Raw genomic sequence first — 25,998 nt, forward strand, 5'->3', positions numbered from 1 at the left:
TTGGTAAGTCAGCCATGGTCATCATCATAGTCTTGGCCTTCATCTTGACCTTGGTTTGGTAGCTCAACCCTTCAATCTTGGCCTTCACCTCGGCCTTAGGCATGATAGCTCGATCTCAGTCTTGGTAGCTTTGCCTTGGTCATCGTATTAATCTCGACCTTAGTCTTGATAGCTTGTCTTGGTCATCAACTCAGTCTTGATCTTTACCTTGGCCTTAGATTTGGTGGCTCGACTTTGGTCATCACCTTGGTCTCAATCTTTACCTTGGGCTTGGGCTTGGCAGCTTGATCTCAATCATGATAGCTTGGCCTTGGTCATCACATTGGCTTTGGTAGCTCGACCTCAGTCTTCACCTCAATCTCGACCTTTATAGCTTGGCATCGGGCTTCACCTCAGTCTCAGTCTTCACCTTGGTCTTGGGCTCGATAGCTCAGTCTTGATTTTCATCTCGATCTTAGCCTTCATCTCAATCTTGGGCTTGATAGCTCAGCCTCAAATAACACCTTGGCCTTGGGCTTGGTGACCTCGTTCTAGTTGGCTTGGTTCTGATCAACCTTTACTTTAGTCTTGGTATTTGACCTTGTTAGCTCATAGATCTACGAATCTGTAAGAAAGAAAAGTAAAATGATAGATTAGGACTTGAGAATCTCTCACTATGGAAGCTTTGAGTTATGAGGATTTCTTCTTTTGGAGCTTGTTCTCCTGGGTCCCTTTGGCCATGCTTATATAGGCGCAAGTTCCGTTATGATTTGAAGACAGAAGTCAAGGGATTACCATAATCTTCTTTCTTATCTGAAAATTCGAATATATCATAACCTTTTTCTTTATCTGGATCTTTCATTTGAAATTCAAATATGTTTGAAAATCTCTTGTCATATGTCTATGCACAATAGACAGGTTGTTACCATACCACATCAATCCTTATAAAATTTAGGTAGATCCTTTTTTTAGTTGAAAAGAGCTATAGTTTTTCCAAAATAGACATAAGTAATAAAAGAAATCTTTAAAAAGCTAAAATATCGCAAGAGATAGATTTTGAACTAAAATAATATTTAACTTTAATATATATATATATATATATATATATAAGGGTAAAAATAATTATTTCTAGAAAATATGGTAGCTAAAATATTGTTTCCTGTTACCATAATAAGTTTTCTATATCAAAAGACAAATATTACTACTAGACTTTTAGCAACAATTTTTATAGAGTATTTTGTAGGGTTTTTATTTGAGAGCTAGAGGATTTTATTTTCTATGGACTAAGTGTAGAGGCTCATTGGGAAGTTGAACCCGATGAGAGTTTAGATCAGATAAATCAATGGCTGAGATAAATTTTAAAGTGATGAGCCAATATCTCACTTGGCTTTGTCATTGCCTAAAGAATGACCTATTCAGCTTTTTTGGTTTGATGACACTTGGATCATCACGAAAAGCTATTTATCGAGTATTTGTTGATTAACATGTTCTACATATACAAGCTTTTGAGGTTTAGTCCTTATATTTTTAAGTTTTAATTGATATCTTTCAAAAGTAGTGAGCTAGATTTTAGAAATTTTAAATTTGAATTTAATAAATGCACTAATTTAAGGAGTATATGATATTAAATAATTATGCACTAAATAATGAGAGCAATTGTTCTAAAGGAATAGTAATTAAGTGTTGAAATATATATCTTAATGCATAGTGTCAAAAACTTGAATCCGGTAATTAAGCACAATAAAGTGTATTTGTGAGTTTTCCAAATTTTTAATTTAAATTTGAAAAAGAAAGAGAATCTTGAATATGTTAAATATTGCATAATTTTTTTTACTACTACATGATTTTCAGAGCAACTGAAAAATTCATTTTTTATTTGAAAATTAATTTAGAAATTTTGCACTATTTTAAAGCAGAAGAAGTCAGATATTATTTTTCAATGTGGTTAAATAATTTTTACACGAATTTTATAGCATCACAATTTTATTCTAAAAATGAAATTAAAACTTCCACATGGATTTCAAATCAAGTTATTGGATTTTGTTTTGAGACATAAAGTAGTTTTCTGCACTGATTTTAGAGCACCAATTTCTTTTAAAAAAATGATATTGCAAAAGATTGAAATCCCCTAAAATACAATATTTAACAAAATTACACAAACAATTACAGTTGCACTATGTTACTTGAGTATGCAAATATTAGCAATTTTTAATTAACTGGGAAATTCATTCTTAGATTGTTGTGGACTAGTTCCTAGAAATTGCTAATAATTGTGCAAAACAAGATTTGTAAATAATTTCAAAAGTTTAATAAAAAGATATATTGCAAAAAGTAATTTTAAAGGAAGGTATATCTGGCATGACATGTATGAAGACAATGCCTTGAGAACAAAACAAAATCATCTTTAAGGTAGAACGAACCTAGCTCAGCCCCGGGTCTCCTATTGCATGGAGGTTTGACCCAATAGACTTCTTCAATTGCCCATGATGAAGAGCAAGAAAGGCTTAAGAAAAATTCAATAGGAGGAAGAAGTTTAGTGGAAATGAGTGCAAAAGAATTTAATCACGTGCATGTCATGTCCAACTAGACATCAATAAATGAGTATATATTTGTATTTAAATATCTAATATGGGGCTATTAAATATAGTTTTTTAAAATTCAAAACTTTTCAAAAAAAAGGAAATAATTAAAAATTTAAACTTTTCTTAAAAGGATAATAAAAATTTCCAATAAAATTTGTCCCTGCTTTTATTTGCTTTTTTTTTTTTTCTTTTTTTAGTACATCTTGCAACCCAGCGGCTTTTATTTTCAAAATCTTCCCATCTTTTTTTATTGTAAATAAAAATTTTAAGGCACATTACTTAATACTCTTAGAAGACTCGGCATCCAGGGAGTTGGAAACAAAGCTAGCAATTTATGATATGACCCGTCAACACGATCAGTAAACAACCCATTTTAAGTAAGTCTGGATTTGATATAAATAGGTTTGGGTTACAAATGATTTAACCTGTCCACATTAGTTTATTAAACGGGTTAGTTTGAGTTTAAATTTTTGATCCATTTAACTTGTTTTGACTCTTCGAGTGATTCGACTATATCATAACTTGATCTTTTTTAATTATTTAATATTTATTTAATCTATTTAAAATATATTTAATTTATTTCTGTATGTCCTATTTAACTCATCTTGCTTAGCTTATTTAATTTGTTTAAATCTATTTATCATGTTAAAACCCCCCAAACATATTTAATCCATTTAACCTGACTCAACTTATTTGATAAATACACTATATTATTATTCTAGGATAATACATTATTATTTTATTATAAAATAATCTATTATTATAAGATAATTTATCATTATAATATATTATATTATTATAATATATTTTATGATAGATATTATTTATATTATATTATATATTATGCTATATTATATTATAGATGATATAATAATAATATAAGATAATATAATATTTATATAATAAAAAATATTATATAAAATATGGATACATCTTATCAATTTATCCAGAAAATTAGCAATATAAAAGAATATAAGTAACATATTTTTGAATCATTTTTTGGTGCATAAAAGAGTATGAGTAAATTATTTCAGATCCAAATATTGTCTTCTTGATTATTACACCAATAATAAGTATTTCTATCGAAGATCTCATCGTTTTAGGTAGATAACTTTTATGCTAGACATCTGTTTTTAGAATTTTTGGCATATCTATTGTAGCCCGCCATCCCAGATAAAGTCATCACTAATTCACCATACGTAGATTTGGTAATTTCTTTTGTATTGGTACAGTGGCCAAACTAGTCGCTGCCATTGCCATGCTCATGCCTCTCTCCCTCTTTTTTCTGCATACCTTGCCCTCCCACCCCCTCTATTCTTTCCTCCGCCCATAATGACGACCTCGATGCCTTACTCCTTCTCCTCTACCCTTGGTGCACACCCCCACCTCCTCTTTCTCTTTCTCCCTCTCCTCTTCCTCCATCCTTGGTGACGACACCACCGCCCCACCCCTCCCCTCCTCCTCTGCCCTTAGTGCATATCTCTCCAACTTCTTCTCGGACTTTCTCTAACTCCACCACCCATCCTCACCGAAAAATTGTGATTTGAGAGAGGAGAGATGGCAAAAAAAAATTTTGAAAAAAAAATAGTATTTAATTTAATCTTGATCTTTAGGATATTTACCTCACCAACCATGCACATCAGGTACTCTAATTGATTGCTAATGGAGAAATTCAAATCATCCATTTTTATTTGATAGCTAGAAATAAATTAATTATAAAAAAACTAAACTACTCTTTGGAGCACCGTAGTAAAACCCTATTATAATATTATTTATGATATATATTATTTATATTATATTATACATTATTCTATTCTATATTATAGATGATATAATATATATAATATAATATATTATTTATATAATAAAAAGTATTATGTAAAATATTGATAGATCTTATCAATTTATCTAAAAAAATAGTAATATAAAAAAATATAAATAACATATTTTGAAATTATTTTTTAATATATTAAAAAAAATATGAATAAATTATTTTCGATCTGAATGCTGCCCTCTAGATTATTGCATCAGTAATAATAAGCATTTCTGCCGAAGATCTCACCGTCCTAGGAAGATAGCTTTTATCCTAGACATCCGTTTTTAGAATTTTTAGCATCTAATTCACTATACGTAGACTTGCTAATTTTCCTTGTACCAGTACAGTGCCAACTCCCTACCCAGCCGCTGCTGTCGCCACCTCTCGTTGGGCCGGCGGCGAGCCTTCACAAGACGCCCTCTGCCTCCCAAGTCTTCTACTGCGTCGCCGATTTCCGAAAGGTGGCGCCTTTGGACCTCTCCGATCCCATTCCGTATTTGATGTAAATCATCTCTTGCTGCTGCCGTGATAGATTGGTTGTGGAGGATTCTAACGCAGTGCATCCTTTTTTGTCACGATGGCGCTCGGTGGAATCGATTTTGACCTAATTTGATTAGAAGAAATTTCTGAGGTGAGTCTATTGCTCTATAATTAGCATATCGACTTTGATTTCGTGGAATGTATCTTTAGATATTGTATTCGTATGATCGATCTCAGTTGTTTTCCCGAGAATCCTTAAACATAGGGGCATCGAGCAGATCTTATGGCAAATAAAATAATCTGGCATCCAAACAGGCCCTTAAGGTTCTTAAGGATGATAGTTTAACCACTTTGGATTACATTAAGTGGATCAAGAACCTTGCAAATCTTTTAAATGAAAGGTTTGCAGGAAGGCTGAGCCATATGTTATCAATGGGGCTCAGATTAAAGCCATATTTAATCACTAACAGCAGCAACAAACGTAATTGTTCCAAGATCATAAGAAATAGGTTTCATAGATAAAAACAAGCTCGCAGACTGATTTGCAGGGGTATTGAATTGAAGTTTATCTTCTTGTGCCCATCGCTTATATACATACACATATATATACATATATACGCATATATATACATATACATACCCCCCCCCCCCCCACACACACACACATATATATATATATATATATATATATGAGCGCGCGCGCGCACACACACACATATATATATATATATGCATGCACGCACGCGCGCGTGCGCGCACACACACACACATATATATATATATGCATACATATATATATATATATATGGCCCATCCTTATAATTTTCGCACACAACTTTAACATCTAGAATAAGAACTTAAAAAATAGAAAAAAATTTGAGTCCTACCATTCAAAGGCAAGATGTATGCTAGCTCATTATAAGAATCCATATGGGCATATGTTTAGTCTTACATCAGTTATGCATTGGATACATCTTGTATACTTATACAAGGCCAAGAAATCTAAATAATATCTTCCAAAAGGTAGCTTTTTTGAGTAACGTATTGGATTGTGATAGATGGTATTATAGTAGATTCGACCTATGACCTATGTAGACTAGAGTATACTGAGTCGTGAGTCCATTGCAGTTGACCACAAGTTGATCGTGACGTTTGTGATTAGATTTGACTAGATATAGATCCTTAGCTTGGCAAAAACACTGTGACTTAAACAGGGGGATTATGTGAGGACACATCCGTGCAAACATATGTTTAGTCTTACATTGGTTATACATTAGATAGATCTTAAGTACTTACATAGGATCAAGAAACCCAAATAATACCCTTCGGTTAGCCTTTTTGGATGAGATCTTAGGTTGTGACACTCATCTTTAATAGTCGGGCTATTAGATTCTGGCCTACAAGGATCGGAACACATTTACTAGAAAGCTCATGCAAACAAAGATACTGATGCATAATTGTTAAAGCAAAAAATATATAATGATTTGGACGTAATAGGACTATACCATGAACTTGACTTGATAAAACTTGCATATTAGATGTTCCATGTTCAAGGAAAAGAAGATACTTGGGATGTGTGGGTAGAAAACTGTCAATGCTGGATGCAGATTCATTCCAAAATACATCATTGAAACAAGGCACATACCTTTGAGCAATTTTAAAACAAAGAGATTTTTAAAACTTGTTTTATTTGTTTTTACAATCAAAGAAAGGGTCGTTCTTCTATTTTTAAACAAGTTGTAGTCATTTTAAAATTTCTCTTATTCTATGATTTGGTATTTTGTGATGTGGTTTCATTTTCTTGCTAGGTTTCTTCCTTTGCCTAAAGTCAAATACCTACATTTGTACCTATTGGTGCATGGGTATCGAGGTGTTAGGATGGTGTCACTTTATTTCCCAAGTCTTTGTTGTTGAGCATAGTGTGATAAAGGAATCCTCTGAGAACGTTTTATAGAAATAGAAGGAGACCTTGTTTTCTTCTGATACACCTTAAGGCAGACCGTCCATCATGGTGCTGATGATCCAATGATAGCTTGACATTTGTCTGTGGTAGAAGGTGATGGAGCGATTGTCCGATCTTTGCCATCTGGACTTTTACTGTGCTGGAAGAATTCCAGAGCCTTCTGCATGCAAGATGACAAGTGGCCTAGCCATTCACTCCTCTATTCCCTCCTTCACTAAGCGAGATCCATGATCTTAACAACCTCAGCATGTGCATGCTGATATTTTGTGGCAGCTAGAGCACATCTCTAAAGATGTTACCCTTTGGTGGACAATGCACGTCCTTAAAGGCGACAGGTACTCGCTTTCATCTATAAAATTTTTTTTCTGGAACCCTCTAGGTAAGTGAAGACCTATCTTGCATGCCCTCTCCTAGAGACAGACTACATATGCACTAAAATTCGACTCCTCCATAGAGCTCTGAGTTCTCCATTCCTCATCTTCCATTCTCCATTACTTTCCCTCCACGCTTCATACTCAACATCACCACTCCTTTTTATCCACCGTTCAGATCTCTTCTGTTTGCTTCCGTAAGAGACTGACTTAGGCATCAGATGATCACCACCGGAGAAAACCCCGATAAGAGGACTTTCCTCTCTTTGGTGGTTTTGCAGGACCAACACAAAGGATCGATTGAGGATCCGACACTAGCGTCCAGCTCCGAAAATCTGAACCAGTTGTCCTACGACTGCCACTCTTCTCCGACTCAAACTCTGCGGCCCAAGCCAACTCGACTCCTTGGCGGCAACATCTTCTTTCTTCTTCTCCTGTGAGCTATTATTTTCTCTCTTTGGATATGACTATTGCATGCAATCTGATGTCTGCCTCAAGAAAGTGCACTAGCGAAGGAAGAAGAGATCATTATATCTTGAGGAAGAGTTCCAATAATTCATGCACCTCGGAGGGTGTATATTGACTAAGGACAGTATGTTGTGATGTGACATGATCCACTAGGTTTCTTAACCTTCTCCTTCTCTCTCTCTCTCTCTGCTAGTTCTTATTCTACTTTTCCTTCTCATTTTGATATCATTCTTAACCTAACATTATACAATATTTGACTAATATATTAAAGGTTGCTGAGGTAGAGCCAAACAATTCTATCTATTTTTTTGATTTACTAAATGTCAGTTTAGTGAGGAGCTAATACTTCTAGAGTAAAACACTTATGTTAGGATCCGTGCGGATGTATTTTAGTCCCACATCGGTTATGCACTGAGTAGATCTTGGACCAAGGACCCAAATAATACTTTTTGGCTAGTCTTTTTGTGTGAGGTTCTGGATTGTTACAAATGGAATCAGAGCCGATCTAGTCATGGCCTATGTGTATGTAGGAGACACTGCAGCATAGGCCCATTTGGATTGCCATGGGCTGATTGTGGTGTTTGTAATTTGATTTGTGGTACTTGTGATTGGATTTGAGTAGAATTGGACCCCTAGCTTGGTGAGAATACTAGGGCTTAAACAGGGAGAGCATGTGAGTACTTGAGTGGGATGTTTAGTCTCATGTCGGCTATAGACTAGGTAGATTTTGGGCCAAGGAACCCAGATAACACCTTTTGCCTAGCCTTTTTGAGCGAGGTTTTGGATTATTACAACTTGTTTGCTGAATTTACTGAATATAAGATTTGAACAAAAATAACTACTATGACAGCTTACAAGTTGTTGTGGACATAGTGCCAAGAGGCTGTAATTGGAGACCCTCAAGTAAATAAGCATTCCTCCTGTAGTTAGGTGCGTCAGATGTTATTTTATGGGTGGCTTATATGTGCAGCATTTGCTGGTTCAGATGGAGAACCTTTCTAAATGTTGGATTGTGTATTTTTTTTAGGGAAAAGGCATCTGTGTATGATAGATATCACATTTTGTTCTATCAAGGCACCTGGCTATTTTTTGATTTATAAAATGTCATTAAAGTGAAGAGCTAATACTGCTAGAGCAGAGTACTGATTTACTGAATTACTGAGTATGACATTTAAAGAAAAACAACTATTATGAGAGCATCAAATTTGCTGTGGACATAGTGTCAAAGTGTTATCAATGGAGACCGTCAAGTGCATGAGATTCCTCTACTAATTAGGTGCTTCTATCAGATGTTATCATGTTATTCTATGGGTTGCTTATATGTGTGGCTTTTGCTGGTTCTAACTATATGGAAAGACTTTTCTAAAGGTTGGATTGTATGCTTTTAGGGAAAAGGTGCCTGGGCTTGATTGATGTTACATTCTCTTCTATCAAGTGTATTACCATACTAGGAATTTGGGATATCATTAAAATTTAAAAGGACCCATGGAGAGATGTAAGTCGGTCAGCGAAGGAGGGGATCAATTTAAGTGCAAATATGGTAGGAAGGTACATGTATTCAACAATTAATGCATTTGCTGCATCAGCTTATTGAAATACATCTTGGAATAATCTGAAAGCATTCTGGATTGTAGAATGCAAAACTGAAATATGCATATGTTTATGTTGAGGGAAGCTTTTGTAATGTCATTTCTTAGGAGCTTTGCTTCATCTAGATGTGTCAATGCCGCATACAAAACATGGTTTCATATGCCAGGTCGATGCAGATTGTGACTTTGCTACTCAGATTTTGGAGATGTTGCAAAAATGCTGTACTGCTATAGCTTGTCTCTGGTTAGACCTCATTTTGATTGATTACAGTCCTTAACTTTATCAGAGAAATGGTTATGTGCAAGACAAGCATGAGATGCAGGTGCTGAAACTCTCATACTTAAAGGCTGATCTTTATTATGAAGAATCCTTTTTGAGGAAGATGATGGAAAAGTTTTCTTTCATTCTCTAAGAAGACAGATTCAAGTAAATTGGAATTCTAAACTGCAAAATTTTCCTTATCTTAAATGAGAAGTTTAGGAGAGCAAATCCGTATTTACATATCATATATAAATATACTCATGCATATATTTTTTTAACACTTGAGTAAAAATGTTCCAATCAAGAAAATTGTGTAAGCTACAATGAAGAATGTGATTTCTTCACCATAGTAAAATAGGACCTATGCATGGCAACTAGTTTCCAGATATTATACTGTCATTTAATCTGCTATTGCTTCCTTAATGCCCTGTTAAACTCTTCCAAAAGTCGCTCAATGCTTCTCCTTGATGTCAACTTGTTATCAATCTCAAATGCTCTTAACTCGTCTTTCAGCTCTGCAAAAAGTAGAAAAGAAGTCTTTATGCTGGACCATGAAAATAAGTAATCCTAAAACACTTCCAATGCATTGTCTCATATATCTAGTGATTCCTATGATTTCATATGCATAAGCATCCAGTCCATGTAGATGATGTTCACAATGTCTGAATTGTCTTCCATATTTTCTTCTTTTATTTGCATGTACTAGATTTACTTGAGAAAAAAATGAATTTTTATTTACTATTGTTATATCTAGGAGAAGCGTTCTTAGAGGGTGAGCCTTGGCACAATCATAATGTTGCTCCACTATGACCTAGAGGTCACAAATTCGAAACATGGAAACAGTCTCCTTGCATATGGGGGTAAGGTTGCATATACATCTAACCCTCCCCAGACTCCACAGTGGTAGGAGCCTTGTGCATCAAGTTGCCTTTTTTTTTTATTAACCAAGAGAAGCATTCTTTTCCTAGCCAATCCATTTTGACTTAATCCCACAATACTGAAATTTACACAATGGTAGGACAAACATAACTGACCTAGTTGCTCCAGAGATTTAAGTGGCAAATGTGTTCCATTGGTATCAAAGAAGTGGAGAAAATTTTTCATAAGCTCCGCGGTACTGGTAGAGACCAAGATCTCTCTCTATAATAAAATAATCAGTTAGTCACCCAAAGAAAATCTTATGAAACAGAATAATGAAACATTCTGAGAATACCAGATAATACCTTAAAGTTCTTCTGGTTATCATAATACCCTGAAACAACCATGAGCAGCCGAAGTTTTTCTGATTCTGAAAGTTTAATGAGAGACCATCAGCAAAAGAATTTTAAAACATATTGTGAAATAATTATGTCCTTACAAAGTCGTTTTTTTGGGAGTTCTTGGTTATGTAGAGGATGCAGGAAGTGTAAGCATTATTAAATGTACTTGGTAATGTTTAATGAAGTAGAGAACAACTTGATGTAGAATTGTCATTCTATCTTTTGAAAGATAATTTGACACAATTTACTTTAGTTGAATATTTTTAAGAAGAAATAATAATGTGGCAAACTAATTGTTGAGGCTGTACTCGGTAAAGAGCAATTTAGAATAACTAGCTTTTAAAATTTAAACAAGTTAATTTTCTAAAAGAGGCAACATGTTTTACAATCAAATATAAATCATGCCTGGCGACCACTCCAAAGGATTGAATCAGTTCACATCACAACCGTCAACTTATAGACAAAGCAGACTTTTATAATGACAGTACAAAAGTTAATGCTGAGCAGTAACTTTTATGGCTAACATGAAAATGAGAATTTGTTTACCTCGAAATTGAATCACCTCCAGAGCAGCAAAATCTTCATGAGCAAGAAGTTGTTCAACTGAGATTCCAATAGAACTCATCCCAATATGGGATACTGTTAATCTAGAACCAGTGGTATTAGGCTTTCCTGGTTGCAGATGATATAGCAAATGACCATTCAATTAGGAAGAGGTTTGGAAGAGTTATAGATCATATTAATCTCAAAGCAACTTAAATAACATCAGTGTGTGACATAAGATTCCATATTACAAAAAACAGAGGATTCCTGATGAACTGGCATCGACTCATAAAATATAGTTCATTGCAAATTTAGTTATAGAATATTCAGAGATTATTTTCATGCAATTAGTCAATGGAAGTTGAAAAGTGTGTGAATGAAGATTGTACCTGTAACTCTGGTCCACTTCTTGAAATCCCTATGAAGTATGTCCCTCACCTTAAGATCAGATATATCAAACATTTTGTATTTCACTGCAAAAATTTGATTGTCTTTTAACATGCAGATGTAATAAATGAGGAGTAAACTTAAGGACAGGCAAGAAGCCTGTTAAAGAAATAGAAGCTTCTATATTTTTCTATATCACACAATGCAAGAATTATTACACTTTGAGTTTGATATGGGAAATCATTTTTCTTTTTTAAGTTAGAGGGTGTTTCTTTCATGATTAATAGCTTCTATTTTCTTCTCATGAGAAACATCATTAAAATTGGAATGTCATTAATAAATTGATTTAAAAGTTTTTGGACAAAAGCAACCAATTTGTTGTTGCAATGATACAGATGCTAGCATAAAAATTAAATGGCAAGAACTTACAAATTTGGTAAAGTCTATTGCATCCAAATCGGCCAGCTCCTTTAATCAACAATGTTACCATATATTTATCTTTGGACGTGCAATTAGCACTTGTGAGATTTGCAGTGTCCAAGAGGATGCCTGAGAGCTGCACCCAGTTAGGATATACAGTAGTCAATTAGATAATAAAATATGATCAAATGAGCTTCTTGACAGAATAAATTTTTATGAGGTATTGTTCTCATATGTTGAGTTTTCTAGAGGAAAATATATATTAGCATCGACCTTTAAGTTCTCTTCCAGGTAGAATGATTACATGGAAGTGTTAAATGTCATTATATCAATTTAATCGACAAGAGTTTATTCTGTTTGCTTGAATTTCACAGAATCTGTGATGGGTTAATTTGAACTTGCACAGGTATGATTTAATGAAAAAAATAAAGAATATATAAACAGCACTTCAGTAAAGATGGGCTTTCTGTCAGAAATGGATGGCCAAAACAACTAATATTTACCAGAAGTCTGCTAAACCCCTGCCCAGCTAGAATTTCAGGTGATGTGTCTGCAAACTTTTCAGCAACAAGTGTACAACATGAGCAATCCTGTTTCAGCAAGGTGCGTAGACCATTTTAGATCACTAGCGTTGCATGGACATGGATATGAAAATCAGCTTTAAATGTGTATCCAAGATTCTGATTCAGCAAGAGAGAAAAATGGGATATATGGAATACATAGGATCCAATATAATTTTAATTATATTATATTTTTGTACCTATATATTCTTTATTTTAAATATTAGAAAAAATATTTAAAAAATATTTTTTATTAGGGTTTTCACTTTTCAGTATATAAGTTTCTTATTCAAACTTCCCAATTAACTCAAGGATATTAAAAAAAAAAAAAAAGAAAGATATTTTGCAAAGTTTTTTACATACCCATATCTTTGGGCAATCTCTAAAAAAAGAATAAATACTCTCTCCTAACTTAAAAATGGAGGGTCGAACTCATTGTTGGAAGAATTCAACTCTGAGCCAATCTTTAGAGCTGGGAACTGAAAAACTTCAAAAATATCCAATTGTCACGTACGTATCTGACTCGGCAATGTGATAGATCACATAAAGATTAGAACAAGGATGAGGATAGCATGCCAAATTCTGCTGAAAGTGTTATGAGATTTTCATTTGTTATTATGATCAAAACAGTGGTCGACTGACTGATCATCTGTCAGGAAGGCCAATACAGCTACTTTCAGACTTCAGTAAATGGCTAATGGTGAATTAACCATTTATGGTTAATTGTAAACAAAGAAACAATGTGGACAAATAAACAAAGTTTTTTTGTGAACTTCAGATTTCCTTTCCATGAACATTCTTTCATGTGGTCTTAGTACTTAAGGGGTCTGATAATAGTACCTCAGAATCTGCCTTCGCTAGCATATGCTATCTAGTTATTGTTATTTTTATTATTTTTCTTGTTTTATTTGTTGTTCTAATATTTACTCTAATTTTTATTATTGTCATTACAACTACTAGCAGTACTGCTGCTGTTAGTATTGTTGTTGTTGTGACATGGAGCATATAAAGTGAAACTAGGCAACAGAGGATCATCTCGATGGTGTATTTGTTCATGTTCAAGGGCTTAGCAAACTGGTATAGTTTTTTAAAAATGACAATTTCAACTTTTGAGGGAATTTATTCTCTCAATCTGTTCTGTGTGATTTCTCTTGTATCTTCTTTTATGCGGCTGTGAAGCTGACAAGGTCCAGATCTCTCTTGCTTATCAGAATGTTTAGCAAAAGATCATGAGGAAACTTATCTTGAATCCTCTATGAACGTTGTGTAGTGTTGCAAATGAAGTAGAACTTCCATCTCAGTTGCCCACCAAACTGATATAAAGCAGGAAAATAACAAATTTATAGAAGAATCCTCTGCTACAAAAGAAATGGTACCTGCCCCATGGTAACATCTTTGACCCTGGGATATTGAGAATTGACCTAGCAACAAAGCCATTAGATAATTGACAAATTAGTGACAAACTATGTCTGCATCTAATTCCTACAAGTATTTACATACTTGGTTGCAGTTAAAGATCTCAACCAATGCTTCTTTCAGTCCCTGTCCAAAAAAAGGAACTCATTCAGAAAAGTGCAGTTATTTGAGTATACAAACATCAATTCTTTGAAATTGTCGTCACCTCTTGCTTTGCTGGGAGCTTGTTGCCATTTAGTAGTACAAGCTTTAGACTTCCAAATAGATCATAATAGGAAAGATTGATCTGCTATACAGTTTCCAGTCATGATCAGTTCTCATGTATTTTAGTCATGTCACTTCATAATTGTAAACTGATTTCCTAAAAGTTAGTCATCTTCTTGTCTAAAGATTGCTAAGCAGTGAGAAGGGCCGCATGGTCCAAATATTGGAGGGATGTGGATGTCGGTGATGCTTGGTAAACAAGAAGTGATAGAGTTGAAAACTTGAAATTGATTATACTAAAGAAGAGTTCAAAGGGGATTTAAGATAATTCAGAGTCTTTGGACATGCACATGATAGGCCAAACTTTTAGGCAGCTACAGCAAAGAGTTGCCAAGGCAAATCTAAACTCTTGTAGTCAAAAGAAAATTTGGAAGCGGTGAGAATTTAATGCTTTCCTTTTTTGGCAGGTGTTGATAGAACTAAATGTTGAAGTAGGATCCATTTAGTTTTTTCCCTTTTCTGTTATGCTTTTAGATAAATATCCCTCTTCAAAAAGAAAAGTGCTTGAAGGTCTGGATCAAAATTTCAATGCGTAAAATAGGAAATTTTCTACATGCCTCATCTATAAAGACCAGATATTCTTCCTCAACACGACATGAGCTAAATAACCATTTTAGCTCGGGATGCGTACTAAAATCTGCTCGCTTCATGTTGATGACAGGGAGTGTACAGAGCCGGCTACTTGTTTGTGCTTCATTCAGGAAGAAGGCGTACATGATGGTTGAAACAACTGATCCTACATCTGCAAAATCCCATTGTCAAACACTGGAGAACTAGGGGAAACAGAATGTCAGATTTTCTAATGTTTCATTTGTTATACTACCATATGAACATTACCAGCAACTTCCTGTCCCATCACTGCATGCAAGAACTTCCCTGGAATACCAGCTTTGAGATAAGCCTTCTTAGTTTTCAGATATTGATTCAACTTATAAATACTTTCACACATTTCCAAAACAGATACGTCAGTTTGTAGCAAATTCTTGTCATAGAATGATGCAGCAGACTGAGGTAAAGAAATTCTAGAATGGCCTATATTTTGTTTGCTCCCACTGTTCATTCTTTCGAGTTTTCTTTCAGGATTCTTGTCATCAACTGACTGATATTTGTTGAAGCTATATTGACCAATCCCTGGTAATGGCAGAGGGGGATTTTCAAGCTCAACTTTTTGGCCTGGGTTTTCTGACCTCATATCATGGTTAGTGATATCTGGAGCACTCTGCTTGGACTCTAACTCCCATATATCATTCAGGGAATACGATGCACTTGAGTTGGTGATGTCTCGTTCTGAGTCAAGTGTCTTTTCTTCAGCTGACAAGGTGAAACCATGTCTTCTAATTCCATGAAATTGAGGATGATCTCTTTTTTGGGGATACAGTACCTGGGGAAGCCAACATGGCTGGTTAGGTACCACCAAGAAAATAGAACTTAATTCCTTTGCTTCTATAGTATTTTCCAATTTGTCAAGATTTATTAGACTTTATGTCTACCAAAGCTTGGAGGTAAGGACTTTTATTTCATTCTTTTCTTTATCATGACCAACTACTTGTTGCTGCAAATTTAATTTGGATATAATGTATAACCTGAATTTAAGCAAATGTAGACTAGATGTTTTTGAAACTACTGATTGTAATCTTCTCTTATTTTCACCAAAACCAAATCATCAGGTTTTAAATCCCGTGGCACGTGACTGTCCTGATTTTCTCATGGAACGGGACGCGTCGCCATCCCACCCTGTTCCGACACTTGGGACAGAGGATGTCCCAAGACATCCGATTGGGATGCTGGGACACTAGTAGGATGGCCTGTTCCAACATATAGGATGGTATCCTGTCCCGTTATCCCACGGGACGTCCCGAGACGTCCCGCTGGGACTTGAATCCCTAACCAAATGTTTGATTTCCAATTTTGTCTTGTGTTATTTCAACCCTTCTTTTGTATGATGTTATCTTTGTATAATGTCACTCTTCCTGCACTCTGTATTAATAAGGGTCAAATAGATATGTATTTTGACCCCTTTTAAGAATAGTTGGCTTCTTAGACCATATGGTATTTATTCTAATTTCCTTTAACTAATTAGATTCTCCTTCACTACTGTTGAAGTGCAAGAAACTTCCATGACAAGGTGAATTTACAGAAACTTAAGCAAGTGACTGGAAATTTCATCCTAACTCAAAAATTTCATCCTAACACAAAGCTTTCTTCCTTTCCCATTCTAAATCAGGGTGGGTCCTCCTAATGCAAAGCTTACAAACTTACAGTGTGGAGTACATCATGATCTCTTTCCAAGGTTCTTTGTGTTTCATATTCTTCCTACTTTGTGTGCGAAATATCTTACTATTAGCATTTATATAGTATTTATCCCAAAAATTTTATGTTTAATAGAAAATTTAAATCACTTTTAAGAGCTTGTTTGAGTGATTACCTCAACCGAAAGGGTGTTGAAACTAAGGGCTTTTAAATTCTTAGAATTTGCATGGCTTCTTATATATTATAAGATGTGATGTTCAAGGAATGTTATAATCCTCCTTAATAACACTGAGAGTTATTTTTATCCAAAAAGTTTATACATGATTTATTTTAAAAGCTCCAAGATCTCATGGATTTTATGATGTGTCTACTTAATATTTTCGGTACCCACCCATTCCTCAAGCCTGATCAAGAAGCAGAATAGCACACTGACAACATTCTTTTGATTGTCAAATTTGAGTTGTAGCAGAATAACTTCTAATAGTAGGTGTAATTCATCTTTTGAATTAGCCTTGTCTGACATCTTTTCATTTTACAAAGTTGATATTTCATATGATCAGCATCAAAGGCAAACCTTGCAAAGTTAAGTCTATGTGGACCATATGAATGACAGAGATGACATTAGTGGCAAGTGACAACACTGTTCTGTTTTTCAAATTCTAGTTGTAGAAACATAGATGTTAGAAGTAGTGCTGGTTCATCTTCTAAATTAGCTTTCAGCTGAAAATTTAGAGCAACAGCATTTCATAGACACAAGGGATATAATAGACAAGCCTGGCAGTGTCAAGTCTATGTGGACCAACTGAAACAGTATATGCAGACAAGAATGGCTGGCTAGAATGACAAAGATGACCTACATGCAAAATTTTCTGATAGCAGGCTTGGCAAATGATGACAAAAAAACGTTCATAAACCCACAGTTGAAATCTTGACATTTTGTAATGATGATGTTCCATAAACAAATTGGATATCAGATGCAGACTTGGCCAATCACCGTGTTAGGTCTGCAGACCAAATGGAGAAAACCAGTCTGCTTAAGCATAAGATAAACTTCCTTTTACCCATATATGATAGATTCCTGGCTTGCTTGGAAGAGTACGTCTCTTCACTTAAGGTTGTGTTTACGGTTAGCATTTGATCTGATGACTGGATGTTTTCTGCTCCAGAGAAGCTGCCTGCTGCCTTTGGAGGAGACCACAGAAGAGAAGGGATATAGCTAAGTGAACTAGTGAAGGATTAGTTAGGCTGGCGATGTTCTTAAAATTGTTATATGATTACTTCACTGTAGATCTATGATGCTGCTAAGATCTGGGTCTTGACTCTTGTGTCCTTTCCATTTTAATGCTTGAAATGTTCGCTTTTAAAGCTTTATTGCATCATGATTAATTGGTGGATTATTATTATTTTTCCATATGATAATTATAGAGCAGTTCCTGAATCATAAAAGAAACCCATATACAACATCACAACTAAATCATATACAAATAGATAATCTTTGCCGAAATTCCAAATAACTCCTTATATTCAAATGTATGTTGACGACATACACACTTAGGTACACTCATATGCCTCGTGTCAGACATGATAGGTTGCTGATATTCTTTTAAATGATTGAAGAAATGTTAATCGTTATCTCTATATACATAATTTGTCAATTCTACATGGTTATGAAGCTTTGATGCCTCCAGACATTTCTTCTTAATTCTGGCAATTTAGCTTTAGATTAAGTAAGTCGTACAATCAAATGGCATCTGCTGCATTTAGGAATTCTTGGTGGCATTGCATTAAAGATTACTCTTGGATATTCCCTAACAACCACTCATTCAATGGCTTTTGAGTCATATGCCTAATATAGCAAATATTTTTCCAAAACTTCCTGAAGCTACTAGGCAAAAACTGACCTGGTTTTTTTCAGCAGCCACCGGATTGGAGCTCCGCATACTCTTTCGAATTAAGTGTGAGTCGAACAGCTCTCTTTTGCTCCTTGTACTTGGATAGAGAGATGGAGGGAGTGCTTAATAGAGGATGGAGCAATTCAGTAATTTATTCATCGTGATGTCCGCCAATGAGCTTTGGATTAATCTCCCTTCCTTGCTGTTAGTCATTGTTTTTATTGTTACTAGCCGTTGCTTGGACAAGGCTTTTGTCTTTGATTGCGGCCTGAAACACCTGTTGGAAGGCATCATCTGGCACTTAACAGCCTTATCAGGTTCTGTAGTATAATGAATTGAACTGCAAATTAAATTGCAGGCCTGGACTCCTGTCCGGGTACATGTTGTTCCACTGATAAAAATTGTAAGATGATCACTTCCAACAGGAAACATAGGTCATCCTTCCACAGATAAATTTAAGTTTTGAAGAAGCCATTGATAAAAGTTGTGATAGGTTACTAGGCTTTGAGATGTCATTGATGCCACCAAGATGATCTTTTCTTTCTTCTTCTTCTTTTTTTTTCTTTTTTTTATAGTGAAAAGGATGCTACCAAGGTGTTCATAGCCATAGTTTGTAACAAGCTTTCATCGATCCTGTCGCTTTAATCCCAGGCACATTGCCTATGTATTCAGATCTTCCAAATTTTAAACATATTCTTTTTTATGCAGCCCTTGGTTTGTAACTCCTGTCCTAGCACATGTGGAGGGTAGTCAGCTCTCATATAGTTCATGAGCTTATGTTCCTCCCATGGTGAACCCTGAAATATATTTGTGATGATCATGCAATGAAGCTTGAGTTACAGCCTTTTTCTAATAATTTTTCTTAAGGAAAATGATGATTTAAATGATACAACAGGAGAAAAAGAAAAGATATTTAGATGGGGAACAAAACAAAAATAATGATAGACACCAAATAAACAATGAGGGAACTCAGCCCACGTTTGACTCAACACCATGGTCATCCCCTCCAGGGATGGGGAATGGATTGGCTCAGGTTGAGCATGGGTCAGATCAAATCCAAAAACTCTCAACTCATACCCAACCTATTTATAATCAAGTCCGAAAGTATAGATCCACACCCGGTTTGCTAATCTTATATGGATCTATGCTCAATCCACCAACCCAAATTAATGTCTCATTTGTCAATAATATATTTTAGCAAATGAAAATAAATAATGACCAAAAATGGATATTCAAGGTTAACATTCAAATGAGGTAAGACATGAGAAAAATATTAAAGTGCAGAAAAAGTATGACAAATCAAAAAATATTGATCCCTCTTTTTTCGAAGTATTTCTAATTCGTGACTCGTAATGAGTTGACCGATCCGACCTGTCTTGCCATCACTATCTATTGCAGTTTCAAGTTGGGTCCAGATCTAGAATATTTTGATATTTGTCCCAACTTCTAACCCAAGGAGAGGGTTATTATTGTGACAAGGCCGATGCAATCTCTAGCCTCAAGTATAAAGGGGCAAGAGTTTTTCCTCCTCTTCTTCCTCCGGCCTAGTTTCCATATATATAATTTGGATCACACATAATGAAGTTCTTTCATTATCAACTTAATCTTTTGAGATCAATGGTTAATGAATAATGCTACGGATGTAAGGGATGTGCTTGAAACTTTTATTCAACCAATGTTACCGCATTGATTTGGAAGGGTCAAACCCACTCCCAAAACATTTATAATCAAGTTGATTTTGACTAATTCTTATCCCGCCCAATTACAAAAAGCTTTCCTAAAAAGCCATACCAAAAGATCTTTGATATTGTGCCCAGCGAATCAAATCTATCCATATGCCTAGCAATATAACATGCTTTGGCTATAACTGTCAGTAAAAAATTCTTGGTTTTTAGCTATAAGTCCCCAATCCAGGACCATTCAAATGAAAGAAACACATTTAACTAAGCTTAACTAGAACATCTCCCAAACCTTCACTCACTATTTTTCCTTTAAAAACTTACTTTTTGTTTTTCTTTTTGTAGAAGTCTATTTTTTCCTTTGATAATACTAGTTCAAGTCCACAAGCTATTTAGCCCCGTAGAAAGTCAAGTCAGAATTAACTTAAATATTTTTAAGCTATTATCTGTAGCAAGAATAAGTTCGTAGTACTTCATTATTTCTTGCTTTCAATTAAAGCTGCTTTTAGAGCATTCCTTCTCTTGCTTAAGCTTTAAGAACGTTCTTACTTGATTAAAGGGCAACATGCAATGGTCAAATCCAAAGATTTTTTAGCAAAAGTAGAGAGCACTGAATTGCACAAAAACTGACTTGAATATGAAACATGAATCTTTTGTCGGCGGCAATCTTATCATGCAAGAGATTTGATATCCTCCTTTCTTGACTTTTTTAGGCTTCCAAATGGATCATATCCAACTGCCAAATGGATATTTTGTCTAAAATGGGGGAGGGAAACATTCAAAGATTTCTAACCTATCATCTATATAACCAAATAGTCTTAAAGCTTGTAATTTGTCACGTATCATCGAAATTTAACTTTTGAACATTCTTTGATGGACCGAAAGATTGAGTCTAAGATGCTTTTCAAAGTGGAAGTTCATGGAAAAGTGATGGATTACATAGTTTTTCAGCTCTTGAAGATTTTTCTCACGCAAGAGATATGATATCTTTTGTCCTTATCTCCCTCTAAAGGAGCACTTCAGGCTAAAACATGGACTACAAGGCATGCATATTTAGTGGCATCCACCTTTAACAAAATATATTTCTTCCATCTTCCAAAAACTATGTGGATGGCAGATGTGTCAATTGGTTACTCCGCATATATATGCCATGCAAAAGATATCCACATATAAAATCCTATGGTTGAGGCTTTTCATTGGATGGCCGGAAATCATGAGGTGGATAGCAAGCGAAGTTGATGGTGAAAAGAAAACTAAACCAACATATTTGCACCTTTTGGAAAAGCTTTAGATTCCAAAGGCTAGAATATGGGAAAGCATGTAGTTGAAAGATGGAGGGCTTTTTTTTTTTTTTTTTTTCTTTTGAGTGATGGAGGTGGGTTTGTCCTAATGGGCATCATTAAGGTCTCAACATTGCCTAAAGAAGCTATTAAAAGGGAGTTAAAAAAGAATACCTTTAGCATGTGTCTGATCTTTGTCAGGCAAAGATTGGACATATTTGATTGACATCTGATAACTGAAGTTGATGCAAGATTTCATGAAGACCTCGTTGTTATCGGTATAGAAAGAAAAAAAAAAACTAATTTAAAGATATTAAGTATGTGGATCGCTTGCCATCTTGTGAGTAGAAGGCTCTAAAACTCCTTCAATATGATCGTAAAAGATTATATGGTAGAAGTTGGACGATCACTCCGTTACCGTCTATCAAGGACATATATCGGGTCATCGCTGGATTGTCAAGATCATGATAGACGGTCCATCTCAAGTTGTATCAGCAGTGATGCCAAATAAGCTTTTATTTTTTTTCCAATCAATTCTTATAGAAACAAATTTAGGTTGCCAACAATGGTAATCCAAGAGAATCATTGAATTTTATATGAACCACTTTGGCCACTATGGATAGGACTAGATAATAGGATCCAAGAGCAAGAATCACCATATTGAAAAATCAAGTTGTAAGCCAAACTTCCAGAGGTCATAGGTATTTGGTCATATGATATTCAATTTCAGTGATTTTTTTTTAAAAAAAAGGATAGTTTTAAAGAGTGATGTCCCGAACGGATCAAATCCAAATTCTTTCATTTAAAGATTGAAATGGGCTAATCAAACTCAAAATTTTCTTTTCAGATATGATCTCAACCGTTCATGGTTTTCAATTCAAGAAGAATCCAATGAAATAATAGAAGATAAAGTTAACATAAAGTCCAGGCCTTGAAAAGATTCTCTCTAGATGGGCTTCAACTGAAATACTAAGAAAAATATTTTGAGTTAAGACGATCTAGAGAGAATCCATGCTCGATATTTCAATCCTCAAAATTTCTCTTTTAAGTTGGTTGGCCGTTCTAGTTGGATGATGTTGAACCGAAAAGACCAACTTTATTAACTAAAATTTGAAACCTTAAAAGAAAACAACCATAAATTTTTTGAATTCGCAAGGTCCGGGTGCTTCCATTATCCCAAAAAAATAAAAAAACGCAATCCCCTTGCAGTGCTACCTAAGCCACTCATGCGTCGGCAAATTCTTTGTGCACCACGGGTGATGTAGAAAATTCAATATGAAGCACACCGTTTTGTTCGATTGATCCATATAGATCAATTTTTTCGATTAAAAATTTTGTATGACGAAAAGACCTCTGTTCTTTAGTAAAATTATGACATTCTATATCCATATTATGACATGCTGCATCCAAAAAATCATAATTTTTATCTACAAGATGTCATAATATAATTCAGGATATCATAATTTTTTTAAAAAAATAAAAATATTTTTATCATTCAAAATTTTTAAACAAAAAAATCGACATGCAGGTATTAAATATGCATTGAAAAGTGATTAGATAAAAATATTTTTTTTATATTATAATATTTTAGATTATATTATGATATTTTGAATCACAATATATCATAATTTTTTTAAAATAAATATATTTTTATTATATAAAATTTTTAAATAAAAAATTAATTTATAGATATTAAATATATATTAAAGAATAATGATTATACGGATCAAACGAATTAGACGATATCCTCTGCGTTGGATTTTTTACGCAGCCGAAGGCGCACAAAGAATTTCTCCTCATGCGTCATGGGAATCACTTGGGTCTCATAAATCCCGTCCATCAAATGACATGGGACCCAGCCAATATCAAGGATCTGCATGTGGTGGGACCTGCCTCAAGTCAAACTGTGGTTGATTGAACCGGACAGAACTGAAGTGATGGACGGAACTCAAATCTCTAAATCCTATTCGTTCTCCCGAAAAAAAAAAAAGGAAAAAACTTTAACATGTAACTTTCTACATGCAACACTTCCTTAGAGAGAGGGTATCGTTTGGGGTTTATGTGTCGGTGTCCATAACCTTACTCTAAATTATACTTTCCAGGCGTCACGTCCTGCGATTGCGAACCTAAATGAATGTTTTCGCTAGTCAAAGTCAAGCTTAGAGTCTCCCAATAAATAAAAGAACTCATAATTTTAAAATGAAATAATTTTATTAAATAATAAATATTTCAATTATTCTTTAAAAAAGTTGACAATTGTTTAATATTATAATAATTTAATGCATCACCTTTTGTTGTTCCGCGTGCACATCGTAGACCAAGGCACGAGATTAAAGTTAGATGTAGTATTCCAACACATTAAAGAAGGAATGTCTTCATCACCTTTCTTTTAAAAAAAAAAAAAATAATAATTTTTTCTTATTGTTTTGTTATAGCTTTTGTGACTTTTGTGCCATCATCATAATTACATGCCCTAGGTTTAAGGAAATCAGTAATCATAATTTAGCTGCGTCCCTCGGAATTATAAAAGTTTACCGAGGTGCAATGATGATGAGTAGGTCGACCAAATCATTGCTCTTTGGGAATCCAAATCTAAAATTCAATTCGTAAATCTGTTTTTTTTTTTTTTTTACTTTTCCACAACCAACTATGAGAGTGCTCTCATGTCGTATGAAAAAAAAAAATTACATGAGTGATCTTTTGAATGATAGCTTATGACCGTGATGGTACTTGATAAACACATGCCCAAAATTTAATTTTTTTTATCAAATTTTTCTCCAAAAATAATTACACATAAAAATAAAATAGAAGATATCAATTATCCATCAAGTTCTGATTACATATCTCAAACTACTTAGGTATTGATAAAAATTTAAATATCTAATTAATATTTATATTCATCAAAAAAATAGATATAAATATGAATTAAAAAAAACCAATTTGTATCCAAATATCTATTTATAATTGTATTTAATTTTATATAGTATGCATAAATTTTGAAAGAAAATAAGTGATTATATTAATAATCTATTAACTTAATTTAATTATGATCTATTTAGTAATATCTTTAATTTTATAATAATAATGTTTAATTATTTAACTTATATTCATATTTATATCCATATTTTCAATATCTGATTTGCATCCATATTTATTTAAAATAAATATGGATATGAATTTTTGCATTTGATTAACATACATATCTATATCTATATTCATCAAATAAAATAAATATGGATATGGATATACTAGTATCGATCCATATTCGATTCGATTTCAACTCTAACCTACAGTCTAAAAAGATTACATTATTAATAAATAAATAATAATTATGAAAATAACATTCTTATTTTCATTTTTTGGTATAATATTATTATTTTCTATGTTCGTTGAGTAGCCACATTTGTCCCTCTTTCAAGGGATGATCAAATATTTGTTCTATTTTGGTGATATCAAAGTACTTTGTATCACCTTTTGGAATGGATTGCTATGCTATTTGTGGATTCTTCAGAGTCGGCCTACTTAGGACTTTGCAGATGTACAACTTGCCTGTCAAAATCTTGGTCATATTAATTTCATTGTAATCATCTCCTTCAAAACTGCATTAATCAAAATAATCCACTTTGAAGCTCAAGATCTTATAGTTTGAGTTTCTCATATACATCCCTTTGGATGCCTTCTGCTGTTCCTCTTCCCACAAGATAATCTCATAATTAACTACCTAATTCATTAGTTGGAAAAGGTCCAAAAACTCTTGCTTGACGAACTCCTTTCTTAGTTCCAAGTTTAGGCCATTGCGTACAATCTTCACATACCTGGCCTCTCTCAAGAAGAAGTGGTAATGATTTCTGACCCTCTTGAATCTGTCCATAAACTTCTCCACAAATTCTCTAAGTTAATGAACCTACTTAGCAAGATTGGCTACTGTTACCTCAAGCTTTGTATAGTAGAACTACTCGTGGAACTAAGACTCAAAATCTTGCCATGTGAAAATGGAGTTCGGGAGTAGATTCATATACCAGGTGAAGTCCAATCTAGTTAATTAATTCACAAATAACTAGAGTTTTAAAAAGTCATGAGCTTTAGTTTCACCACATTGGATGGAAGATCAATCGATATGCTTCATGGTCGAGAAACTAGCGTTCCTTGAGAATTTTTAAAATTTAAGAGCCTTATAGCCTCTGAAAAACTTATAAACCTGATTGTACTAATTTGGGCATGATTTTCGGTACACCAGCCTTTGAATAGGACGATTAGCACGTTCTTATTGATCCCCAATTAGTTCAACCAACTAGGTGACATTTGAAAAGTATGCTCTCTCCTAACTAATGAGTTGAGTAGGAAAAGCTGGACCCTTAATGGCTAGAAAAGTGGGTTATGGTGAATATTGTATGCACCTTGGTTGATTTAGGGTTACCCCCCAATATATGGATTCGATGTGCACACCATCAGGACAAAATGGCTTCCACCGATGTGATTACCCTCCCAACCCTCATAATGGAGGTAGTCGGTATCATAGGATAATAGGATTGCCCCCA

General features: G+C 34.2%; 1 protein-coding gene and 1 long non-coding RNA gene across 6 annotated transcripts; one reads left to right on the forward strand and one right to left on the reverse strand.

The window, feature by feature from the left end:
• Positions 1-4,607: 4,607 nt before the first annotated feature.
• LOC105049078 (uncharacterized) lies at positions 4,608-19,016 on the forward strand. Of its 5 annotated transcripts, XR_012142686.1 has the most exons (5): positions 4,608-5,008; positions 6,666-7,155; positions 7,473-7,627; positions 15,021-15,678; positions 18,528-19,016. It is a non-coding gene; the product is annotated as an uncharacterized lncRNA (long non-coding RNA). The 5 variants fall into 5 exon arrangements; XR_012142685.1 differs by lacking the exon at positions 7,473-7,627; XR_012142687.1 differs by lacking the exons at positions 6,666-7,155; positions 7,473-7,627 and adding an exon at positions 12,526-12,722 and having other exon boundaries at positions 4,612-5,008.
• Positions 9,703-15,329, reverse strand: LOC105049077 (uncharacterized). The gene is made up of 12 exons (XM_029265748.2): positions 15,197-15,329; positions 14,917-15,101; positions 14,301-14,381; positions 14,180-14,221; positions 14,056-14,100; positions 12,623-12,709; positions 12,129-12,255; positions 11,702-11,785; positions 11,316-11,441; positions 10,734-10,798; positions 10,545-10,650; positions 9,703-10,025 (listed from the first exon to the last, which is right to left on the reverse strand). The coding sequence occupies exons 1-12, from the start codon at positions 15,306-15,308 to the stop codon at positions 9,919-9,921; spliced, it is 1,167 nt and encodes a 388-aa protein (XP_029121581.1). The 5' UTR covers positions 15,309-15,329; the 3' UTR covers positions 9,703-9,918.
• Positions 19,017-25,998: the final 6,982 nt, after the last annotated feature.

The sequence above is a fragment of the Elaeis guineensis genome, chromosome 7 (genome assembly GCF_000442705.2).
Source record: "Elaeis guineensis isolate ETL-2024a chromosome 7, EG11, whole genome shotgun sequence".
Classification (NCBI taxonomy): Eukaryota; Viridiplantae; Streptophyta; class Magnoliopsida; order Arecales; family Arecaceae; genus Elaeis; species Elaeis guineensis.

Coding starts and splice junctions, on each gene's coding strand:
- LOC105049077 (XM_029265748.2), bottom strand. CDS start 15,308: ATGTGTGAAAGTATTTATAAGTTGAATCAATATCTGAAAACTAAGAAG. Junction 15,102..15,196: donor GATGGGACAGGAAGTTGCTG/GTAATGTTCATA, acceptor GGGATTTTGCAG/ATGTAGGATCAGTTGTTTCA. Junction 14,222..14,300: donor AGCTCCCAGCAAAGCAAGAG/GTGACGACAATT, acceptor TTTTTTGGACAG/GGACTGAAAGAAGCATTGGT.